This window comes from Hemiscyllium ocellatum, chromosome 32, assembly GCF_020745735.1.
Source record: "Hemiscyllium ocellatum isolate sHemOce1 chromosome 32, sHemOce1.pat.X.cur, whole genome shotgun sequence".
Taxonomy (NCBI): Eukaryota; Metazoa; Chordata; class Chondrichthyes; order Orectolobiformes; family Hemiscylliidae; genus Hemiscyllium; species Hemiscyllium ocellatum.
This window is the reverse complement of record NC_083432.1, coordinates 46,633,513-46,654,077: the sequence shown is the minus strand read 5'-3', so window position 1 is coordinate 46,654,077 and position 20,565 is coordinate 46,633,513. Positions and strand designations below refer to the sequence as shown.

At 42.2% G+C, this 20,565-nt stretch overlaps 1 protein-coding gene across 1 annotated transcript in view; it reads right to left on the bottom strand.

Moving 5' to 3' along the window:
• The window catches only part of gpr179 (G protein-coupled receptor 179), an 84,395-nt gene that overhangs the window by 52,118 nt on the left and 11,712 nt on the right, over positions 1-20,565 (bottom strand). The window contains exon 2 of the mRNA XM_060848916.1: positions 6,353-6,461. Coding sequence (XP_060704899.1) covers positions 6,353-6,461 — 109 coding nt within the window. The remainder of the gene's footprint in view (positions 1-6,352; positions 6,462-20,565) is intronic.

Genomic DNA, 20,565 nt, shown 5'->3' with positions numbered 1-20,565 from the left:
CGAAATGTGTGAGTGGTCAGGCCTGCTCCATAACAGGGATCCTAGATGTCACACATAGGCAAATCTAGCCTTAATGTAAAGGACAGCCAGATTCACCTCACTAATTGCAAAAACACTCACTGTATCCAGATGGACAATTGTCAACATTTCCTAACCAATCAAATGCCTTTCATTTTCCTACTAAATGGAATGCAAACTGACTATTACTTCGATTTAGTTTATGGTTTGCTGTACATTTGAATTGCAATGTTTCTCTGTGTCATAGTGCAAGTTGCTGTTGAAAAGAAACAATAGAATATTTCAAACAATACAGATAACAGCTTCCATTCACAAATATCTTTCAGAATCTGGAATGAAGTTGTCAATTATTTGATATATTACCATATAGTTATTGAAGGAACATCTGAAAATTCCATAGCGTTGCTATGACTTTCGTGCTGTATCCCATTGATGACATTCAAAGTATCAAATTAGGTCTGAACCTTAATTGAAATATTTACTCCCAAGCTCTCCAGTTCAAAAGACAATTAATGCACCTAAAATATTTCAGAGTGCTGTGGGACTGCCTTGAAATTGATTCCATCTTTTGAAAAACCATTCAATTTGCAGGATTCTTCTCTACTTGTAACTTGCTTGAAATGATTGGTTTTGTGGCACCAATTCTAGCAAAATAAAAGGTGTGAGAATGAGTTAGGAAATTGGTTTCATACTTTGTGCTATAAGTAGCTTTGTGGGCGGCACGGTGGCACAGTGGTTAGCACTGCTGCCTCACAGCGCCTGTAGACCCGGGTTCAATTCCCGACTCAGGCGACTGACTGTGTGGAGTTTGCACGTTCTCCCCGTGTCTGCGTGGGTTTCCTCCGGGTGCTCCGGTTTCCTCCCACAGTCACAAAGATGTGCGGGTCAGGTGAATTGGCCAAGCTAAATTGCCCATAGTGTTAGGTAAGGGGTAAATGTAGGGGTATGGGTGGGTTGCGCTTCGGCGGGTCGGTGTGGACTTGTTGGGCCGAAGGGCCTGTTTCCACACTGTAAGTCTAATCTAAAAAAAAAGTAATGAATAGAGTCAAACATAACTGGAAGAATTGGTTTTCACTGATGTACAATTCTACTGATCCTCATGAATGCAGTGCTCATATGCTCACTGAATGGGGAATTGGTTCTCTTGACAGCTGTGTTTGCATAGTCAGTGCATTAGACCTTGGAATTACTTATTGATGAAAATAATTCCTGAGTTTTGCTGTATTTGAGTTTCTTTGGGTCATATTTTCCTGAGGTAGGGAATGGTGAGAAATTTGGGAGAATTGTGTGAGAATTTGAATTCCAGATTTTGAGACAAGGTTCTTGTTCGAGAATCAAGAGTGTGGCGCTGAAAGAGCACAGCAGACCAGGCAGCATCCGAGGAGCAGGAGCTTGAGCCTCATTCCTGATGAAGGGCTTATGCCTGAAATGTCAATTCTCCTGCTCCTCGGATGCTGCCTGACCTGCTGAGCTTTTCCAGCATCACACTCATGACTCTGATCTCCAGCATCTGCAATCCTCACTTTCTCCTCTTGCTTGACAGTGGTGAGAGGCCTATTAACAGGGATCATCGTCCATTATTAATTAATCCTGCCTTGTTAATACGTAGTTTCCTATTCCATCACCTGCCAGGTAGCAACTAGATGGTGAAAATTCCTGACACTGCAGTCTGAGCGGGCGCCTGGTGCACCTTAGGTACTGAGCACCAAGATCTTAGGGCACAACCAACAAGCAATGACTGCACTGACATCTGCCTCTCTACACTATGATGGCACATCTCTGACCCACTCACAGCAGGTTTCTGCACTGTAATGCTGCACTGGAGGACACTGAAATCTTTCATTGCAATGCTGCTGCAAGGACATTGTGGCAGAGATAGACTCCCAGCTTATGGACTCAACCGGAGCATCTAAGGGCTGCTCCCTTACTTTCCTAGGGCTCACTCGCTTAGTGCCAACCCAGATATTCACAGCATCACTGCCTCGCTTTGCCTTTCAGTGTTTTCCCCCTCAGCCGCATTTTAAAGACGAAAAGTGCTCTGTCCTACCTCACTGTATGAAGCCAGGCAGTTTGTCATGGTGGGCAGTGATCAGTCAAGGGGTGGACGGGTAGCAGTAAGCCACAGTGTTGTGCCAATCTCATACTCACACCATGTGCTAACACCTTACACAGCAAACACACTGCATTGGGTTTCATCCAAATGGCCATGTTTCTCAGTGGAAGCAATGTAATCCTCCAGCATGTCAGGACCAGGGTGGGGGGATAATGTCCTATTGGGTTGGTCTGGGTCAGAGGATCCAGGAATGAGCCACCATCAGTCCTGCAGATCCAGCCAGTGGATTAGCAGATCATTAGGCAGGGAGATCCAAAGAGATTGTTCATGCATCTGGCCAGTCAGAGTTAATGGTGAGTGGTAGTGGGGGTGGCGTGGAACTCTGTAAGTCCTTGGGGATCACAGAGTCACTGAGACATAATAGCCCTCCATTCACAGCGACCAGACATCCCGATCTGACCTTGTCCCATTGGCCAGCATTTAGTCCATATCCCTCTAAACCCTTCCTATTCATATACCCACCCAGACACCTTTTAGATGTTGGAATTTTACAAGCCTCCAACACTTCCTCTGGCAGCTCATTCCATACACACATCATCCTCTGCGTGAAAAGATTACCCCTCAGGTCCTCAACAGAGTGAATGTCAAGGGCTTACAGTACAGATGTTTTTGATGTTTGTAAGTAAAGATTTGTTTTTATATGTGACTGAGGTCTTCCTGTGGGAGATGGTTCCACATTGAACAGTAATACAATACTGGGCTATTGTGGACACTGGGGGAAGAGAGACAGTGATTTCAAGAGGATTGCATGATGGGATGTGGCTAAGGACAGAGAAATGGTGTGGTCTGCTGCTGAAACAGTGATTGGTGTAGGAATATACATCTGTTTGTCTGAGGAAGTGGTAGCCGTGTGGACTTTTGGTTTGCAGCTGCTGTGCCAATAGGTTGGCAATGAGGTACCACTCCAGATTCCAATACTCAGTGGGCTGGGGTTTCAGGATGCCACCAGGAATGTTGGTAAGTCCCAGGGTATCCTGGCAGAGGTGGGAACTTCCAACTACAATGAGTCAGAGAAATGGGTTAGCATTGGACAAGGAGAATGCCACAGGGGTGGAGTAAGTAGTTAATGACGCAAGTGTGGGGACGATAGTGTGAGAAAACAGGTAGGCCTCAAGAAGACACCCCTTCTGTGAAACTCGCCAAAAAAACACTTGGTCAAAATTTGGTGTACCGTACCAGAGTTTCTCCCGGTTGAAGAGTTAGGGTTTGAGCCTCAGAGTTTGAAACAAGATTGTAATTAGAAGCTGTTTGGAAAACTTTTTAAAAATGCTACAAGATTCAAGGACACAGTCTGTCAGGCAACTAAAATACTGGCCCAGAATTCAGATTTCTTTCCTATTATCATATGTGTGCCTCCTGTTCACTCCATCTCTGCAGGTGATATCAGGCTGCCAGCTGTATTGTACCCAACCTGGGGAGGTTACACTATTAAAACTCTTCATGTAACTGCATGCTGCATTTTAATTTGTCTCCTGTTTCCCCGAGGACCTGGTGATGTGTCAAGCTGCCATGTTCGTCATCTTGTTATTAATGAGGTCCGCGACATCACTGAGACGTGTCCCAGCTCTCTCATTCCCTGCCCATTTACATTCTCCATCTTGAAACTAATGGCTGACAATTTGTGTTTCTGTAATTGCAACTATACCAGCTTCATACCGCAGTATTTAAACCACTGTTTTGGATCCCCACTAAGTTCCCATCCAGGTTTTACCGAAGGTGTTGACTCTTGCTGGGGCTGCATTGCCCTCAAGTAATGTATCATCATGTTTTACTCTCTGATAGTAAAAGTCAACCACTGAATGAAAGAGTTAGGACTATCAGATCCCTTTGAGGACGATGCAGTAGTTAGGGAACAGGAACAGGAAACCTGACTGATTTTATTTCCATCTTTTTCTGAGAGAAAGGATGGGGGCAACAAGTAATTTCTCAACCCTTTTCCCTACTCCCTGCAGTGGAGGAGTTGGTTCAATCCAGGGAGGGTTACAGAGCTTTGAGAATTGTCATTGTGTCTCTGGGTATGAAAGATTCCTCTTTCCAATTGACCACAGGTGGGTGATGTGTCCCTCACAAAAGGACCAATGGTAGGAGCTTCCAGGCAGAGCTGTTTGAAGCAATATGTCATATAATGAGACCTCCAGGATTGCACAGAAGCAGAGGTGGAAAACCCAGCCGAGAGAGTGTACATTGGGAATTTGCTGCTTTGGTATTTTTTGTCCATTAAATTTAGTTGGTTCAATATTGCCTGATCTTTTCCTAAACTGAAACTCTGAGCAAATTCCTGATTTCACACTCACTGTCGGAGGAGGCCCATATTCCCTGAATGAATAAAGATTCATTGTCATTTCACAGCTCAGAATGTATACGTATGAGACTGTGTCTTTGCAATGTTCCAGAATGTTCCCAATCTCAGGTTCTACCCGAAGCATTGCTGAATATAATGTTATAATGAGATGAGTAATGTTGAATAGACACAATTGCAATAGCAAATTATGCTAATTTTCTATGAGCTGGAGTGTGGACATGTTGAGTTTGTGAATAATTTCTGTTTATGAAAGGAATTTATTATGTTAGTCAAATGGAAAGACAGGGCAGGGGCGAAGGTGATGCTTTATTTCAAAACAGCTTCACCAGAGAAAATAATATTTCTATGAAAATTATCTTTGACAGTTAAAATAAAACTGCTTCAGAGTGAATTTTAAAACAGGGTTTTGTTTTATTCACAGGATTGAATTCCCTTTACTATCGCGGATTCTGACATTCAGTCAGAGAATATTAAACATCCCCTAGTATTGTTGCAGAATGATACAAGGGCACTCACACTGAACACCAAGAGATTGCATTTATATAGCACCTTTACATGTTGCAGAACATCTGACAGTGCCTCATTAGAAAGTTAGCATTTGACCAAGCCCAAATAAGGATATATTTGGTCAGGTGGCAAAAGTTAGATCAGACAGTTAGGCATGGATGAAGACAGAGCTGAAAATGTGTTGCTTGAAAAGTGCAGCAGGTCAGGCAACATCCAATGAGCATTAGAATCGACGTTTCGGGCATGAGCCCTTCTTCAGGAAGGAGGACAGTCTTAAGAAAGAGAGAGTCAGTGTGTTCCAAAGTTTAAGACTGAGAGAACGAAAGACATAGGCACCAATAGTTAGTCAAGGACAGCCAGGAATGCTTTCAACGTTCCACATGGAGGAACATCAAGTTCTCAGAGAGTTTGAGAATAGAGGAAGGCTATACAGGAATCTAAATGCAGAAGTGAGAATATTTAAGTTGAGACTGTCTGTAACCACATCAAATACAACAATCATTGAAGATATCTGTGCTCCACCCCATTGTGGCCTCTTGTACTTCAGGGGCTGTGGTAATGTTCTGTAGGCCTGGATTCAAACCCTGTCATGGCAGGTGATGGAATTTGAATTCAAGAAATATCTGGAGTTAGTGATCTAATGACAATGAAACCATTGTCAGGAAAAACTCATCTGGTTCACACATGTCCTTTAGGGGAGGAATCTGCCATCTTTACCTGGTCTGTCCTACATGTGACTCCAGTCCCACAGTAATGTAGTTGACACTTAACTGCCCTATGGGCAATAAATGCTGGCCCAGCTACATCCTGTGTATGAATTTTTAAAAAATCTTCCCTGATTTGAATCACTTCACAATCTTGAAAGTTTGGTCTTCATCCTTCTCCAGCTCTATATTACTCATATTTCCTTTTAAGATGTTCCTTAGAATCACTTTGACCAAAATTTAGTCAAACTAGACAAGTGAAACTAGACAACATGTGTTATCAATTAATCAGATCATACAGTGTTTCCCAGCGGCAATCGAGATACCATCTTCCCCCACAGAGGTGACCAGGAGCAAGAATCCCGTCTAATTCTTATTTTCTCCCTTTTTAGCACAGGAGACACAGAGGGTAATTGTATTTGGTCCATTGCTGTGTTGGCTGAAATCTGCTAATGCGACACAAATTGAAATTTGTACACAAGGTCAGAGGAAATTTGTTCCACAGAGAATGGTGCATTAACCAAATAAGCATTGAAACAAACTATTAATATACCACAACCTGTAAAATAATTTTAGTCTGTACAATGATGAACCTCATGTTTTAGAGTTTGCTTTTTTTTAAACCAATGGTCAGACTATCAACTGTTCTTCTGTATAGCCATAAAACCAGAAGGACTCCAAACTCAGCTGTCGACCAACCATCCCTACCTCCGTGCTGTTTACATCACACTGATGGGAATCTGCAAACCAACTGTCTTCAGTTGAGCACTGGTCAATATCCACACTCTGCAGGCTAACATCCATTCGGATCACTCCTCTGAAATAGAAAGCAACAAGTACAAATATAAAGGCAAACAGTTAAATTCCTGGTTAAAAACATTCACAGAATTGCTACATCACTGAAGGAGTCTACTCTGTTCACCTTTTCATTACCAGCTCTCTGACTGAATAGTTCAACTAAAATCATTCTCCTGCCTTTTCCTATGATTCGGTGCATTCTCCATTTTAAAGATAATAATCCAATTTCCACTGTCACTTGCATTGTCAAAGGAACGTGCCTCCATCTGACGCTCAGACAATGCATCTCAATCTTAATAATTTTCAGTTAATTTACCATTTGACGTTGTTTTGTCAGTTACCTTACAACTGTGCCTCCTTGTCCTGGATCCTTCCATCAATAAGATAGTTTCTCCATATTTAACAAAAAGACCAAAAACCTGCAGATGTTGGAAATCAGAAACAAAAACAGTCCTGAAGAAGGACCAGAAATATTAACTCTGCTTTCTCTCTACACTAGTCTGTTGAGTTTTCTCAGCAATTTCTGTTTTAATTTCTATGTATTTACTTTGACCAGAACACTCATGATTTCGACACTTCGATCAAATCTCCTCCAAATCTGCTAAGCCCCAATGAAAACAGTCATCCTGTTAATAGTACTGAAGCTGACTGAAGAGATAGAAACAGTGACCGTTGTTCTTTATATACAGTCAGTTCAGCTAAAACACTGTAGTTCCATTCTCGTGCAATCCTGTGTTATACAAAAATTGTGTAATAGCAGCACCATTTAAACTAATCTCTCATCTTTTAGAGTGGAGGTTGACTTGAGTGGGTTCGTGATCCCTATTCCTTTTGGGATTTTTCCAGCTTTCCTACATATGTGTAGAAACGTGATGTCTGTGTCGATAGGTGTGATCTTCTTGGAGATCCTCTCCACTTTGAGCCAGCAGTTAGTGGTGTAGATTGTAGTCATAATTTGGAGGGGCTGGTGTTGGACTGGGGTATACTTTTGATATAAGTTCTGTGTCCTGCGATCTAATAGCCCACTAACACCTGATGAAGGAGCGGCGCTCCGAAAGCTGGTGCTTCCAAATAAACCTGTTGGACTATCACCCGATGTTGTGTGATTTCTAACTTTGGACATCTCTGGAATCAATCTTGTGAGGATAGAAAAGGAATTAAAACATTTTCAGAGTTTTGAAAAAGTGGCACTGGACTCAAAACATGAATTCTTATTGCCTTCCCCACAAATGTTGCCAGACCTGCTGAGTTTCTCCAGTAATTTCTGTTTTTGCATCACTGAATGACAGATCATCTTGCTGCTGTTTGTGGCAGTTTGCTGTGCAAAACCAATTGCTCTTTCTCCTGACTGTGGCAGAGGATCGTTCATACACACTTGGAGGTCAGCTGTCTCATATAAAAGATTTTAATTTAAAAAAGTGTTAGTGCAGAATAACATGTGGCAACAGGAACATTCAGAGAAGATGCAAAATGATTGAAAACATTTAGAGACAAAAGGAACGAATAAAGGAGCAGAGAAATCAACACTTTATAAATTAAAAAAAGGATTTTCTACAGAGCCAATCATGGAAATGTGTTCCTGTTAAAAAGTAATTATTGATTTTCATAGGATTTTTAATGTGATGGACAATGTAAACAGATTAGAGATTGCAAAGGGATTTGAATTGCCTGGAGTTAATGTTGCAGAGAAGTAGGTAGATGTGATGAATAAGTACATGGATTGGAACAGAAAGACTGACAAGACATTGCGGCTGAAGCTAATGAAGAGTGAAATGGATTGTGATGAATATTTTACTCTGGCGAACATGGGCCAGTTGTAGCCAACAGGCATTTTTCTCTGGTATTTCTCTTTGATTCTCCACTGATGAGTTACTTCAATCTCTTGCAAATCCTATTTACAGCTTTGATCACTTATCTCAGACCTCTACCCTATTGATCCATTTTAGAAATTTGTACACAAGCTGTGGGTTTTGTTGGCTGGTCTAACATTTAAAACCCATCCCTAATTAGCTCTTCAGAAGGTGCTGGTGAGCTGCTGCAGTCACAGAATCGACAGCACAGAAAAGGCACTTTGGCCCATCCAGTCTGCAATGACAAAAAAATTACTCTCAGTCTACTCTAATCCCACTGTGCAGCACTTTGCCCAGAACGATAAATCTTTTGACATTTCAAGTTTTCATCCAACTACTTTTTAAAGGTTATGAGGTTTCCTGCCTCAACTATCCTTTAAGGCATTGCATTCCAGATTCTCACCACTCTCTGGGTAAAAAACTATTTCCTCAAATCACCCCCCCCCCCCCCAAACCTCCTGTCTTTCCCTTTAAAATGATGCCCCTTGTTACTGATTCTTCATCTAAAGGGTAACAGCTGCTCTCTATCCACCCTTTCCATGTCCCTCATAATTATACACATCTCAATCAGGCCCCTCTCTGCCTTTTATGTTCGAAAGAAAACAAACCAAACTTATCCAGCCTCCCTTCATAACTAAACAGCTCATCCCAGGCACCATCCTGGTGAATCTCCTCTACACCCTCTCCAATGCAATCACATCCTTCCTGTAATGAGGTGACCAGAACTGCACACAGTAGTCCAACTCTGGCCTCAGCGAAGTCCTGTATAGCTCCAGCATAACCGCCCTGCTCTTAGAATCTATGTCTCAACTGATAAAGGCAAGAGTCCCATACACCTTCTTAACCATCATATTTATCTGCCCTGAAGCCTTCAGGAACCTGTGGACAAAACTCCATGATCCCTCTGTTTCTGAGTTTCCTCGTGTTCTGCCATTCAGTGAGTATTCCTTTGTCTTGTTACTTCTTCCAAACAAGCAACACCTCACACTTATCAGGGTTAAATTCCACCCACCATTGATCTATCCATCCAACCAATCTGTTACTGAGACCTTGTTCCTCACTGTCAACCACCAGGCCAATCATCATGCCAGCCGAAGACTTACTTACCAACCCCCCCCCCCCCCACCGATGTGTGGCTTGGAGGGGAATCTTGCAGGTGGTGGTGTTCCTCTATATATGCTGTCCTTGCACTTCTAGAGGATAGAGGGCAGTGTTTGGAAGGTGTTGTCAAAGAGCTTCCACAATAACAACATTTTTGGCTCTGACCTGTCATCAAACCCACACATGTTGGGGCGGTTACTATGTTGATCATTGCCCTCCGGTAGGTCCTGGGGTGATGTTGGGTGTTTGGGAGAGAATGAGTCAAGAGTGAGGTACTGGAAAAGCATAGCAGGTCAGGCAGAATCCAAGGAGCAGGAAAGTCGACATTTCGGGCTGGGGCCTTCATCAGGAATAAGCCCTTCCTCATTCCTGAAGATTAGATTAAATTCCCTACAGTATTGAAACAGGCCCTTCGGCCCCATAAGTCCACACCAATCTCTGAAGAGAAACCCACCCACACCCATTCCCCTACTCTGTCTTTCCCTCTGACTAATGCACCTAACACTGTGGGCAATTTAGCATGGCCAATTCACCTGACCTGCACATCTTTGGATTGTGGGAGGAAACTGGAGAAAACCTGTGCAGACACGGGGAGAATGTGCAAACTCCACACAGACAGTCACCCTAGGCTGGAATTGAAGCCAGGTCCCTGGGCTGTGAGGCAGCAGTGCTAACCACTGAGCCACCACGCCACCCGACCTACTGTGCTTTTCCAGCACCACACTCTTGACTGATCTCCAGCATCTGCAGTCCTCACTTTCTCCGATTTGGGAGAGAATATCCTTTTCTCCTCCTTGTTCAAGTAACTAGCTGAGAAAATGAAATGTCTGTCATGTGTTTCCCCACCTGCATCACTCCTGCCAATCTGTGATCCCTTAATGACCTGTTAGAGTACAGTGGAATCTAAAGGATGGGTTGAGTCTGTGCAAATGCAGTCAGACCTCAGTCCTACAGGGACCAGTCTCTGGGCTCCTCACTGGGGATGGAGGACATCTTCACAGACTCATCAAATGGTGTCTTTCCTCCAAACAGCCTTTCCCATCCAGGAGATTCTCCCTCTCTGGAATCTCATTGTTTTTTTAAACATAAAATGTGTTCAACTAAAAAAAAGCCTTTTTTGAAGAATTTTATCTGACATTGACTTACAACAAAATGCAGGAACTTGTTCTTTAAATCCTGGAGGTTTCAGGATAATCTTGATGAGTACCTAATCACCATTAGCACACGTAAAGGAGGAGTGATGCCTGTTTTACTCAGTCCTCAGAGACCCCTAAATATCACTGGAACTAATAGGGGGGTCTTACATTTAGATTTACAAAAGGTGACACCATAAAATTCGAGAATTTGGAGTAATTCTAGCACAATTTCCAGCCCATTCACAAGAACGACTCATGCTGCCCTTTAGGAAACAACTGCAAGCCAGACGCTCCAACGGCTTTAATTAAAAATGGAATTTTAATTACACTATTAATTAGGAAACCAGTACAGGAATTTGTTTACAAATTTGACTGCATGTTATGAAAGTTGTCATCTAGAACGTGATTTATATAATTAATGTGAATCTAATAATGTACTAATTACATAGAAAACAAATGAACACTTTTGGCAGCGGACTCTGTGCTCTTTATAAATCTCCAGAAGCACATCTCTCTCACATCATTTACTGCTTCTCACCAAACTGTTTATTTATCTCTCCGTGTTGTCATTTTTGTTTCTGATTTTTGACAAATCAGTCCTGAAGGCTTTCATTTTTCTCAGTGTTTTGTTAATTGGGCACTGACAATACTCCCTGAATATATGTGTGACTTTGCAGTGAGTGACAGCAAGCTATTTAACATGAAGGGGCATCACGGCTGGGCCCTGCTGTGTTGTTACACATACAGTTTTCATTAGGTGTCACTGGAAAGAAGTGATCAGTACAAAACTGCTTGGAAACACCTCAAACCTTAGCCAGAGTCATTAAAAGAAAACAATATCATTTATATAGCCACGTTTATGAACACCAGACACTCCTTACAACATTATAATGTATGAGCTCACATACAGCTGTGTGTTAACGATGGAATAACCTCATATTTTTATAACTAAATAATCAATAAAAGGGGGAGACTCACTGTGTGTTAATGCCCCTATAATTATTGTCTTCAGTTTGCTCACTTGGCCCAGCAACGTCCTGGTGAGCAACCTTCAATTCCTGGAGACCTGAGGACAATCCCAGAGGAATTGCCAACTCCTACCTATCCAACCTGGGATGAATGCCCCATATTGACAGGGACCCTCTATCAAACAGTCTGCATAGACTTTCTATTTTGTTAATTCAACTCTTATCCATATTTTCACATCCTTTCAAGGCTATATTCTCCCTAACTCTGTAATCTTCTCCATCTGTAAAGACACCCTCTGAGATATGTGTGCTTCTCCAATTCTGTTGTTCTAGGAATTTATGATTTCTATTGGGCCACAATTGGTGTCCACGCCTTTACCTGTCTAAGTGTTAAACAACAGAATTCTGTCCCGAAAACTCTCCACTTGTCTCACCTCTCCTTGAGACATTGCTTTATAACCAAGCTTTTGGTCACCTGTCCTAATAACCCCCAAATCTTTGAGGAGGAAAATGGAAGACTTCAGTGGACATCGATGAGTTGGTGAAGTGGGAGATGGTTGGCTAATGAAGTTCAATGAGAAAGTGAGGTCTGCAGATGCTGGAGATCAGAGCTGAAAATGTGTTGCTGGAAAAGCGCATCAGGTCAGGCAGCATCCAAGGAACAGGAGAATCGACATTTCGAGCATAAGCCCTTCTTCAGGAATCTGAAGAAGGGCTTATGCCCGAAACGTCGAATCTCCTGTTCCTTGGATGCTGCCTGACCTAATGAAGTTCAATGCGGAGAAGAGTGCGGTGATACACTTTAGTGCAAACATCATGGAGAGACAGGGTAAAATAAAGGATGCTATTCTGTAAAGTAGTGCAGAGAGACCTGGGTGTCTCCATCTTGACTTGGAAATGTATTGGTATTCCTGCAGTGTCACTGGTTCAAATTCCTAATGGCTTTGTGGGTCTAGCCACAGCACATGGACTGCAGCTGTTCAAGAAGGCAGCTCACCCCCACCTTCTCAAGGCAACACGGGATGGGCAATAAATGCTCACCCCAGCCATTGAAGCCTATGTCCAATGAGTGAATTAAACAAAAATGTGCATGAGTCATTAAAGCTGGCAGGACAGACATAGCAAACTGTTAATAAAGTATTCAGTATTCTAGGCTTCATCATTAGCAACATAGAGTGCAAGAGAGGGAGGATATGCTGAACCTGTCTGAGTCACTAATTAGACCTCAGCTGGAGTAATTTGTACATTTTGGGTGCCACACTTTAGCACAAAATGTGAGAACACATTGGAGAGGGTTCAGAAAAGGATCCAGGGATGAAAAACTTGAGTAATGAGGAAATATTGAAGAAATGAAGGCTAAGAGAGATTTAATAGAACTTTTCAAGATCATGAATGGACTGGACAGAGTAGATCAGAAGAAACTGTTCTGGCTCATAAAAGGATCAAGAAAGAGGGCACGGATTTCAACTGTCTTACAGATTAGATTCTCTACAGAATGGAAATAGGCCCTTTGGCCCAACAAGTCACTAATTAGCTTTAGAACGAGTGCAGAGGAGGTTTACCAGGATGTTGCCTGGAATGGTAGGAAAATCTTATGAGGAAAGGCTGAGGCACTTGGGGCTGTTCTCATTGGAGAAGAGAAGGTTTAGGGGAGATCTGATAGAAGTGTATAAGATGATTAGGGGTTTAGATAGGGTAGATACTAAGAACCTTTTACCGCTAATGGAGTCAGGTGTTACTAGGGGACATAGCTTTAAATTAAGGGGTGGTAGGTATAGGACAGATGTTAGGGGTAGATTCTTCACACAGCGGGTTGTGAGTTCATGGAATGCCCTGCCCGTATCAGTGGTGAACTCTCCTTCTTTATGGTCATTTAAGCGGGCATTGGATAGGCATTTGGAAGTTATTGGGCTAGTATAGGTTAGGTAGGATTCGGTCGGCGCAACATCGAGGGCCGAAGGGCCTGTACTGCGCTGTATCCTTCTATGTTCTATGTTCTATGTATAAGTCCACACCGACCCTCCGAACAGTAACACACCCAGACCAATTCCCATACCCTATATTTACTCCTGACTCATGCACCTAACACTATGGGCAACTTAGCATGGCCAATTCACCTAACCTACAGGTCTTCGGATTGTGGAAGGAAGTCCACACAGGCACGGGCGAGTGTGCAAACTCGACACCAGGTTATAGTCCAACAGGTTTAATTGGAAGCACACTAGCTTTCGGAGCTAGTGTTGTGTGATTTTTAAATTTGTACACCTCAGTCCAACACCGGCATCTCTAAATCAAACTCCACACAGACAGTCACCCGAGGCAGGAATCAAACCTGGGTCCCTGGTGCTGTGAGGTAGCAGTGCTAACCACTGAGCCACCAAGCTGCCCCAAAAGAAACAAAGTGCAAAACACTTTATCAGAGTGTCTAGAATACACTGCCTAGGGATGTGGTGGAGGTAGGCTCAGTCGAGGCATTTAAGAGGGCATTGGCTGATTACTTAAATAGAAACAATGAGCAAGATTACGTCGAAAGAGCAGGAGATTGAGATTAAGTGAAAATATTCAGTGAGCTAGAGCTGAGTCAAATGGACACTTTCTGCATCGTAACATTTTTGTAGTTTTATGTTTTTGAGTCAAATTTTGTTTCAGAGCACTTCTGTGAAACACCTTGGTAAGTTTGTTCATGTTAGTGTTGCCAAATAAATACAAAATTGTTACTGTCAACAAGTTTAACTGCTGTGTCTTCTGCAGCTCATTTCCTAACCAACTGATCCTGGGCAAACTAATTGGAAGCCAGGCTGTCTTTCTTCATGTGAAAGTAAGATGCCACAGATGTTGGAAAACAGAAAATATTGGAAGCATTCAGCAGTTTTGGCACCATGTATGGAGAAAAACTGAATCAATATTTCAGGTCGATGTGATTCTGTTTCTCCCCACAGATGCTACCTGACCTACCGAGGTTAAAAAAAACTGCAGATGCTGGAATCCAAAGTAGACAAGCAGGAGGCTGGGGGAACACAGCAAGGCAGGCAGCATCAGGAGGGACAGGCAGGAGGCTGGGAGAACACAGCAAGGCAGGCAGCATCAGGAGGGACAGGCAGGAGGCTGGGGGAACACAGCAAGGCAGGCAGCATCAGGAGGTGGAGAAGTCAACATTTCGGGTATAATCCTTCTTCAGAACTGAAACATTGACTTCTCCACCTCCTGACGCTTACTGTGTTCCCTCAGCCTCCTGCTGGTCTACTTACACCTGACCCACATCTGTTTCTCCCTTTTTAAATACTTCTCTCACTGCACTATTGTGGCCTGTTAAATTGTGGTGAAATGATAATGCAAGGCTTATATATAGTTCAAATGTCAGGAGATCCACAAGATGATCAGCTATGACCATATTGAGGGTGGAGCAGGTTTTAAGGGCTGGATAAACTATTCCTGGTCCTATTTTCTACCGAGAGTGTTATGTGGAGTTTTGGTTTTCTTATCCAAGGAAGGATGTTCTGGTAATGGAGGGAATGCAGCAAAGGTTTACCGGACTGATTCCTAGGATGGCAGGACTGATTGATGAACATTGGTTAGAACTATATTCACTGGTGTTTAGAAAACTGAAGGGAATCTCATAGAAACCTGGAGTAGTCCACTGGAGTAGTGCCAGATGATTGGAGGGTGCCAAATGTTGTTCCCTTGTTCAAGAAAGGGAATAGGGATAATCCTGGGAATTACAGACCAGTTAGTCTTATGTCTATGGTTGGCAGATTATTGGAGAGGATTCTGAGGGACAGGATTTATGATTACTTGGATAACTAAAATTTGATTAGAGCTAGTCAGCATGACTTTGTGACAGGCAGGTCATGTCTCACAAGCCTTACTGAATTCTTTGAGGATGTGACAAAACATATTGATAAAGGTAGAGCAGTGAATGTGGTGTGTACGGATTTTAGCAAGTGGTTTGATAAGGTTCCCCATGGTAGGCTCATTCAGAACGTAAGGAGGCAGAGGATACAGGGAAATTTGGCCATCTGGATAAAGAATTGGCTGGCCCATAGAAAACAGAAGGTGTTAGTAGATGGAAAATATTAAGCCTGGATCTTGGTGACCAGTGGTATTCCGCAGGGATCTGTTCTTGGACCTCTTCTCTTTGTGATTTTTATAAATGACTTGGTTGAGGAAATGGAAGGGTGGATTAGTAATTTTGCCAATGACATGAAGGTTGGTGGAGTGGTGGATAGTGTGGAGGGCTGTTGTAGGTTGTAATGGGACATTGACAGAATGCAGAACTGGGCTGATAAGTGGCAGATGGAGTTCAACCTGGAAAAGTGTGAAGTGATCCTCTACGGAAGGTCAAATTTGAATACAGAATACAGGATTAGTACAGGATTCTTGGCAGTGTGGAGGAACAGAGGGATCTTGGGGCCTATGTCTATAGATCCCTCAAAGTTGCCACCCAAGTTGATAGGGTTGTTAAGAAGTCGTATGGCGTGTTAGCTTTCATTAGCAGGGGGATTGAGTTTAAGAACTGCGAGGTTATGCTGCAGTTCTATACAGCACTAGTTAGACCATACTTCGAATATGGTGTTCAGTTCTGGTCACCTCATTATAGGAAGGATGTGGAAGCTTTAGAGAGGGTGCAGAGGAGATTTACCAGGATGCTGCCTGGACTGGAGGGCATGTCTTATGAAGAAAGATTGAGGAGCTAGGGCTTTTCTCATTGGAACGAAGAAGGATGAGAGATGACATGATAGAGGTGTGCAAGATGATGAGAGGCATAGATAGAGTGGATAATCAGAGACTTTTTCCCAGGGTAGAAATGGTTGTCACAAGAGTGCATAATTTAAAGCTTAGGGGAGATGTCAGGGATAGTTTCTTTACACACAGAGTGGTGAGATCGTGGAATGCACTACCAGCAGTGGTAGTACAGTCAGATACAGTCAGGACATTTAAGTGACTCTTGGATAGGCACATGGATGATAGTAACATGAAGAGTAGGTAGGTTAGTTTGATTTTAGAGTAGGATAAAAGGTCGGCACAACATCGAGGGCTGAATGGCCTGTTTTGTGCTGTACTGGTCTACATTCTATACTTTATATTCTATAAGTGTAACAGATCTGAACAGGATCAATGCAAGAAGGATGGGGGTGACAGTCTCAGGATATGGGGCAAGCCATTTCAGACTGAGCTGAGGAGAAGTGTCTTCACCCAGAGAGTGGGGAGCCTGTGGGATTCTCTGCCACTGAAAGTGATTGAGGCTAAAATATTGAATGTTTTCAACAAGGAGTCAGGCATAGTTCTTCAGGGCAGAGGGATCCAAGGGTATGGGGAGAAAGCAGGAACAGGGCACTGAGTTGGATGATCAGCCGTGATCATCACGAATGGTAGTCTTGAAGGGCTGAATGTGGGAAGAGTGTGGCACTGGAAAAGCACAGCAGGTCCGGCAACATCCGAGGAGCAGGAGAGTTGACGTTTCTGGCAAAAGCCTCTCTCCTGCTCCTCAGATGCTGCCTGATCTTCTGTACTTTTGTAACACCACTATCGTCTCTGATCTCCAGCATCTGCAGTCATCACTTTCTCCTCGAAGGGCTGAAATGGCCTACTCCTGATTGGCTATTGTATGTTTCTATGTCAGTATCTCTCTTGCCACTGCACTATTGGTGTGATGATGTGCATCTGGAACCAGGGAGTTGGTGCCCATAGACACATTGATAGTCTATTCCTACTCCTCTCACTAGCTCCCTCAGCCAAGACCTCCAGCCTAACCACAGCAGCAAGTACAGTGCTGACTGGGACAGCGAGAAGATGCAAGTGTTTCTTTCTTCAATATTTGGAATGTAGAATTTTCATGACAAAACAGCGCAGCTTATACTCTGTGTTTACTTAATGAACAATCAGAGCGACTCACACTGTAAAAGCGTTGGCCATCCCTGAGTTAATGCAGCAAGCATTAATCTATGGGGTCACGAGCAGTAATTGTATGACTGATGGGTGGGAGCCGTGCACTTGTAGTCGCAACAAATGCAGCAGTTTTGAAAGATAGGCAACTGAGAGTAAGGCTGCATCATGTTGCAATTAAATTATGCAGACAGTTTCCTAATCAATCTGCTCAACAACATTACAACACGCGCCTGAAGCAGGTGCAATTGGAACACAGGCCTCCTAGCTGAGAGGCAGGGACACCATCACTGCACCACAAAAGCCCCTTGCAGTTGTAAGAGAGTGAAAATGAGAATCACTTCCTCAAAAGCAATGCAAATCTGCAAAAGCTGGCATTGCTAGCATCATTTAAATATTAAGATTGAGATCAATGGATGTTGTCAGGTAATGAGTTAAAGCAAAGATCAGATATGATCTGTAATCCACACAAAATACAGATGTAATACTCTCTGCATTTCAGTGATTTGAAATTATTCTTTGATCAATATTTCAAATAAAAGAATTAAACAAAAAATAATTTTGCTCCTCAAGTAATGCTGCATGTTAACACCTAACTTCATTAGAAGGGGTGAGCTGCGGATGTGTGGTGTGATGATTGAAAAACTATAATTACAAGTTAATACCTACCATCTTGTTACAATAACTGTGAAAGCAGTATGTAGAAAATCCATAATTAGATCCATAACAATACCACCGGGAAAGCATTGGGATGTCAATGATTATCACTCTCAGAGCCCTCTGACTTTCTCATTATAACATCCAGCAACAATTGAGGTGTGCAGTTAATGTTTTTCTTTCACTTTTGCAAAGATGTGCTCCCTTTTATCTTTATAAATTTATTGTTAATTCATTCAAAATAATCTCCATTTCTCTTCTCATCTTGGGACAATTTAAATGGTTCAGGATGATCCAACAATTGAGGTCACGAACTGGGCTATATAAATGAAAATCTTTTTTAACTCACAATCTAAGGCCTGCTGAGACAATGGTCTTTTAGCAACATTCACTCTAAGCTGTGTATGTCTGCCAAAACCTGGAATGTACTGCACATGTCTCCGTCCAAGTTGTCCATCACCCTGACGAAAGCAAGGAATTCCAAAAGCAGTTCACAACGAATCTGGAAAATCCCCACTCACCCAACTTAATTTCCGGAGAGTGGAATCAAATAAAGTCAGCTGGAATCGTCCCTTGCACCCAGAGCACTGGGTTTGAAGATGATCAACACCACAGCAAGGATTGATGGAAATGATCAACATGAGAGCTCCTGGAACAAAAGCCATCAGGCTCTCCCTTAGGTGACAACCCAAGATTACAAGCCATGGAGACAGAATTCCAACAATTCCAGGCCTCTGCCCAAAGACAGATCCGCAAGATAAAGGATAAGATAAAGATAAAGAGTAAGTGGTGGGAAGAGAAAGGTTAAGGGATCCAGCAGTATGATAATTAACACGGCATACAAGACTTTTATTGAAGCCACTGGGTCCATCTATAAACCAACTTCATCAAATAAACCAGATTTTCTTCACTCACAAAATGGTGCCTCTCTCCTTAATGATGTAATGCCCTCTGTCAATGCTGAAAAGTGCCTTTCCAACTATCATGATCACTCCCCAGGTAGCTCCTCAGTTTGATGTGGTTATAGACAGGATACACTAAATCAGTAAACTCCCAGCCGAGCTGAGAAGAACTGCTCCCCTTCTTTATTCACCTGTTTCTGTAGTTGATTGCAAAAAGGTTAATTTTTCCCCAAACCAATAAATTTATGTTTTAAAAAGAACTAATTTAACTAGACTTCATTGAGTTAATAAAAGACTGAAATTATTAGTTACTAAACATGAGAATAAATAATAAACAACACGTGCACATAGATGAATAATAAGTAGTGAGTCCAAAAACAAGATTAAGTTATAAAGATATATGTTTCAGTCTGTGAGTCATTCATGAAGGGTATAGCGTTCTATCTTGTGTCTGCTACAATGGGCCGTTGTGGTAGCATTGACATCAGTTACTGAACAATCAATCCTGGGATTCTTGGTTTTGCAGGTTGATTGAAATTCTTTTGTCCTCATTCTTCTTAACAGAGATTGGCTGATGGGACTTGGCGAAAGTGTTTTCCCTTCTCCACCTGTAGTGCCGGGGTAGTTAGTGGCTATTCTTGAAGCTATAATCTTAGACACCTGTTCACACTATTGGATAGCAGGCCACGGGCACACACAGACTAGGGCTGAATTTGTTTTAAACCACGTTTTTTTTTGCATTTGCCTGGAAAGGTACAACACAAACTTGTCTGAAAGTGTCCTGCTGCAGGTAAGAAATTGTCCTTCTCAATTGCAGCCTGACTGTGGCCCCTGACTGTGGCCCTTGACTGTAGTCCCTGCTTTGTCCTTTCTGTGTGTCATAAAATTTCAACTTGATCAATATTTCTTTCATTAACTCCTAAATAGTTTACCTTCTGACTTAACTGAAGTAACAGACTTTTTTGGAAATAATATTTGAACTCACTGTTCAAAATGACTGTTTGACCTTTGTTAAAAGAAATCAAGTCATCTGCACCGAAATGAAAACCATAATTTCCTTTTCCTTCACTTTTGAAGCCAAGTTCCCAAATAATTATAATGATAAGATGTTATAAACCTTTATCACAGTTGAAAGATAATTTGTTTTCTTGGTATATTTGGGCACTTCCTATCCCTCCCCAGCAGCCTCCATTCTGCATAGTAACAATGACTACACTCCAAAATGAATTAGTGTGAAAAGCCTTGATTCCTTTTTAAGTGACACAACAAGCACATATTTAAGTGCAAGTTATACTTGCTGTTTTCAAAGTAAGCGTTCTGAGAATGAATAATCTTTAAATCACAGGTATTAATGTGATCATTTTATGTCTATATCGAGCATATTTACACTGACTGATTTGATTAAATAGATAATTATTTCAGAAATACAATTACTCTAAAAGCCAGCTTTTCAATAATACAATTGCATATTGAAATTTCTGTGAAAAATCAATAACAATCAATGGCTTCAAAGAAAGATTTGCATTTCTATTGCATTTTTCATGACCTCAGTGCTTTACAGTTATTGAAGCATTTTTGCAATGTTGTAGTACATGGTATGTAATATGGACACAGCAAACTCCACAC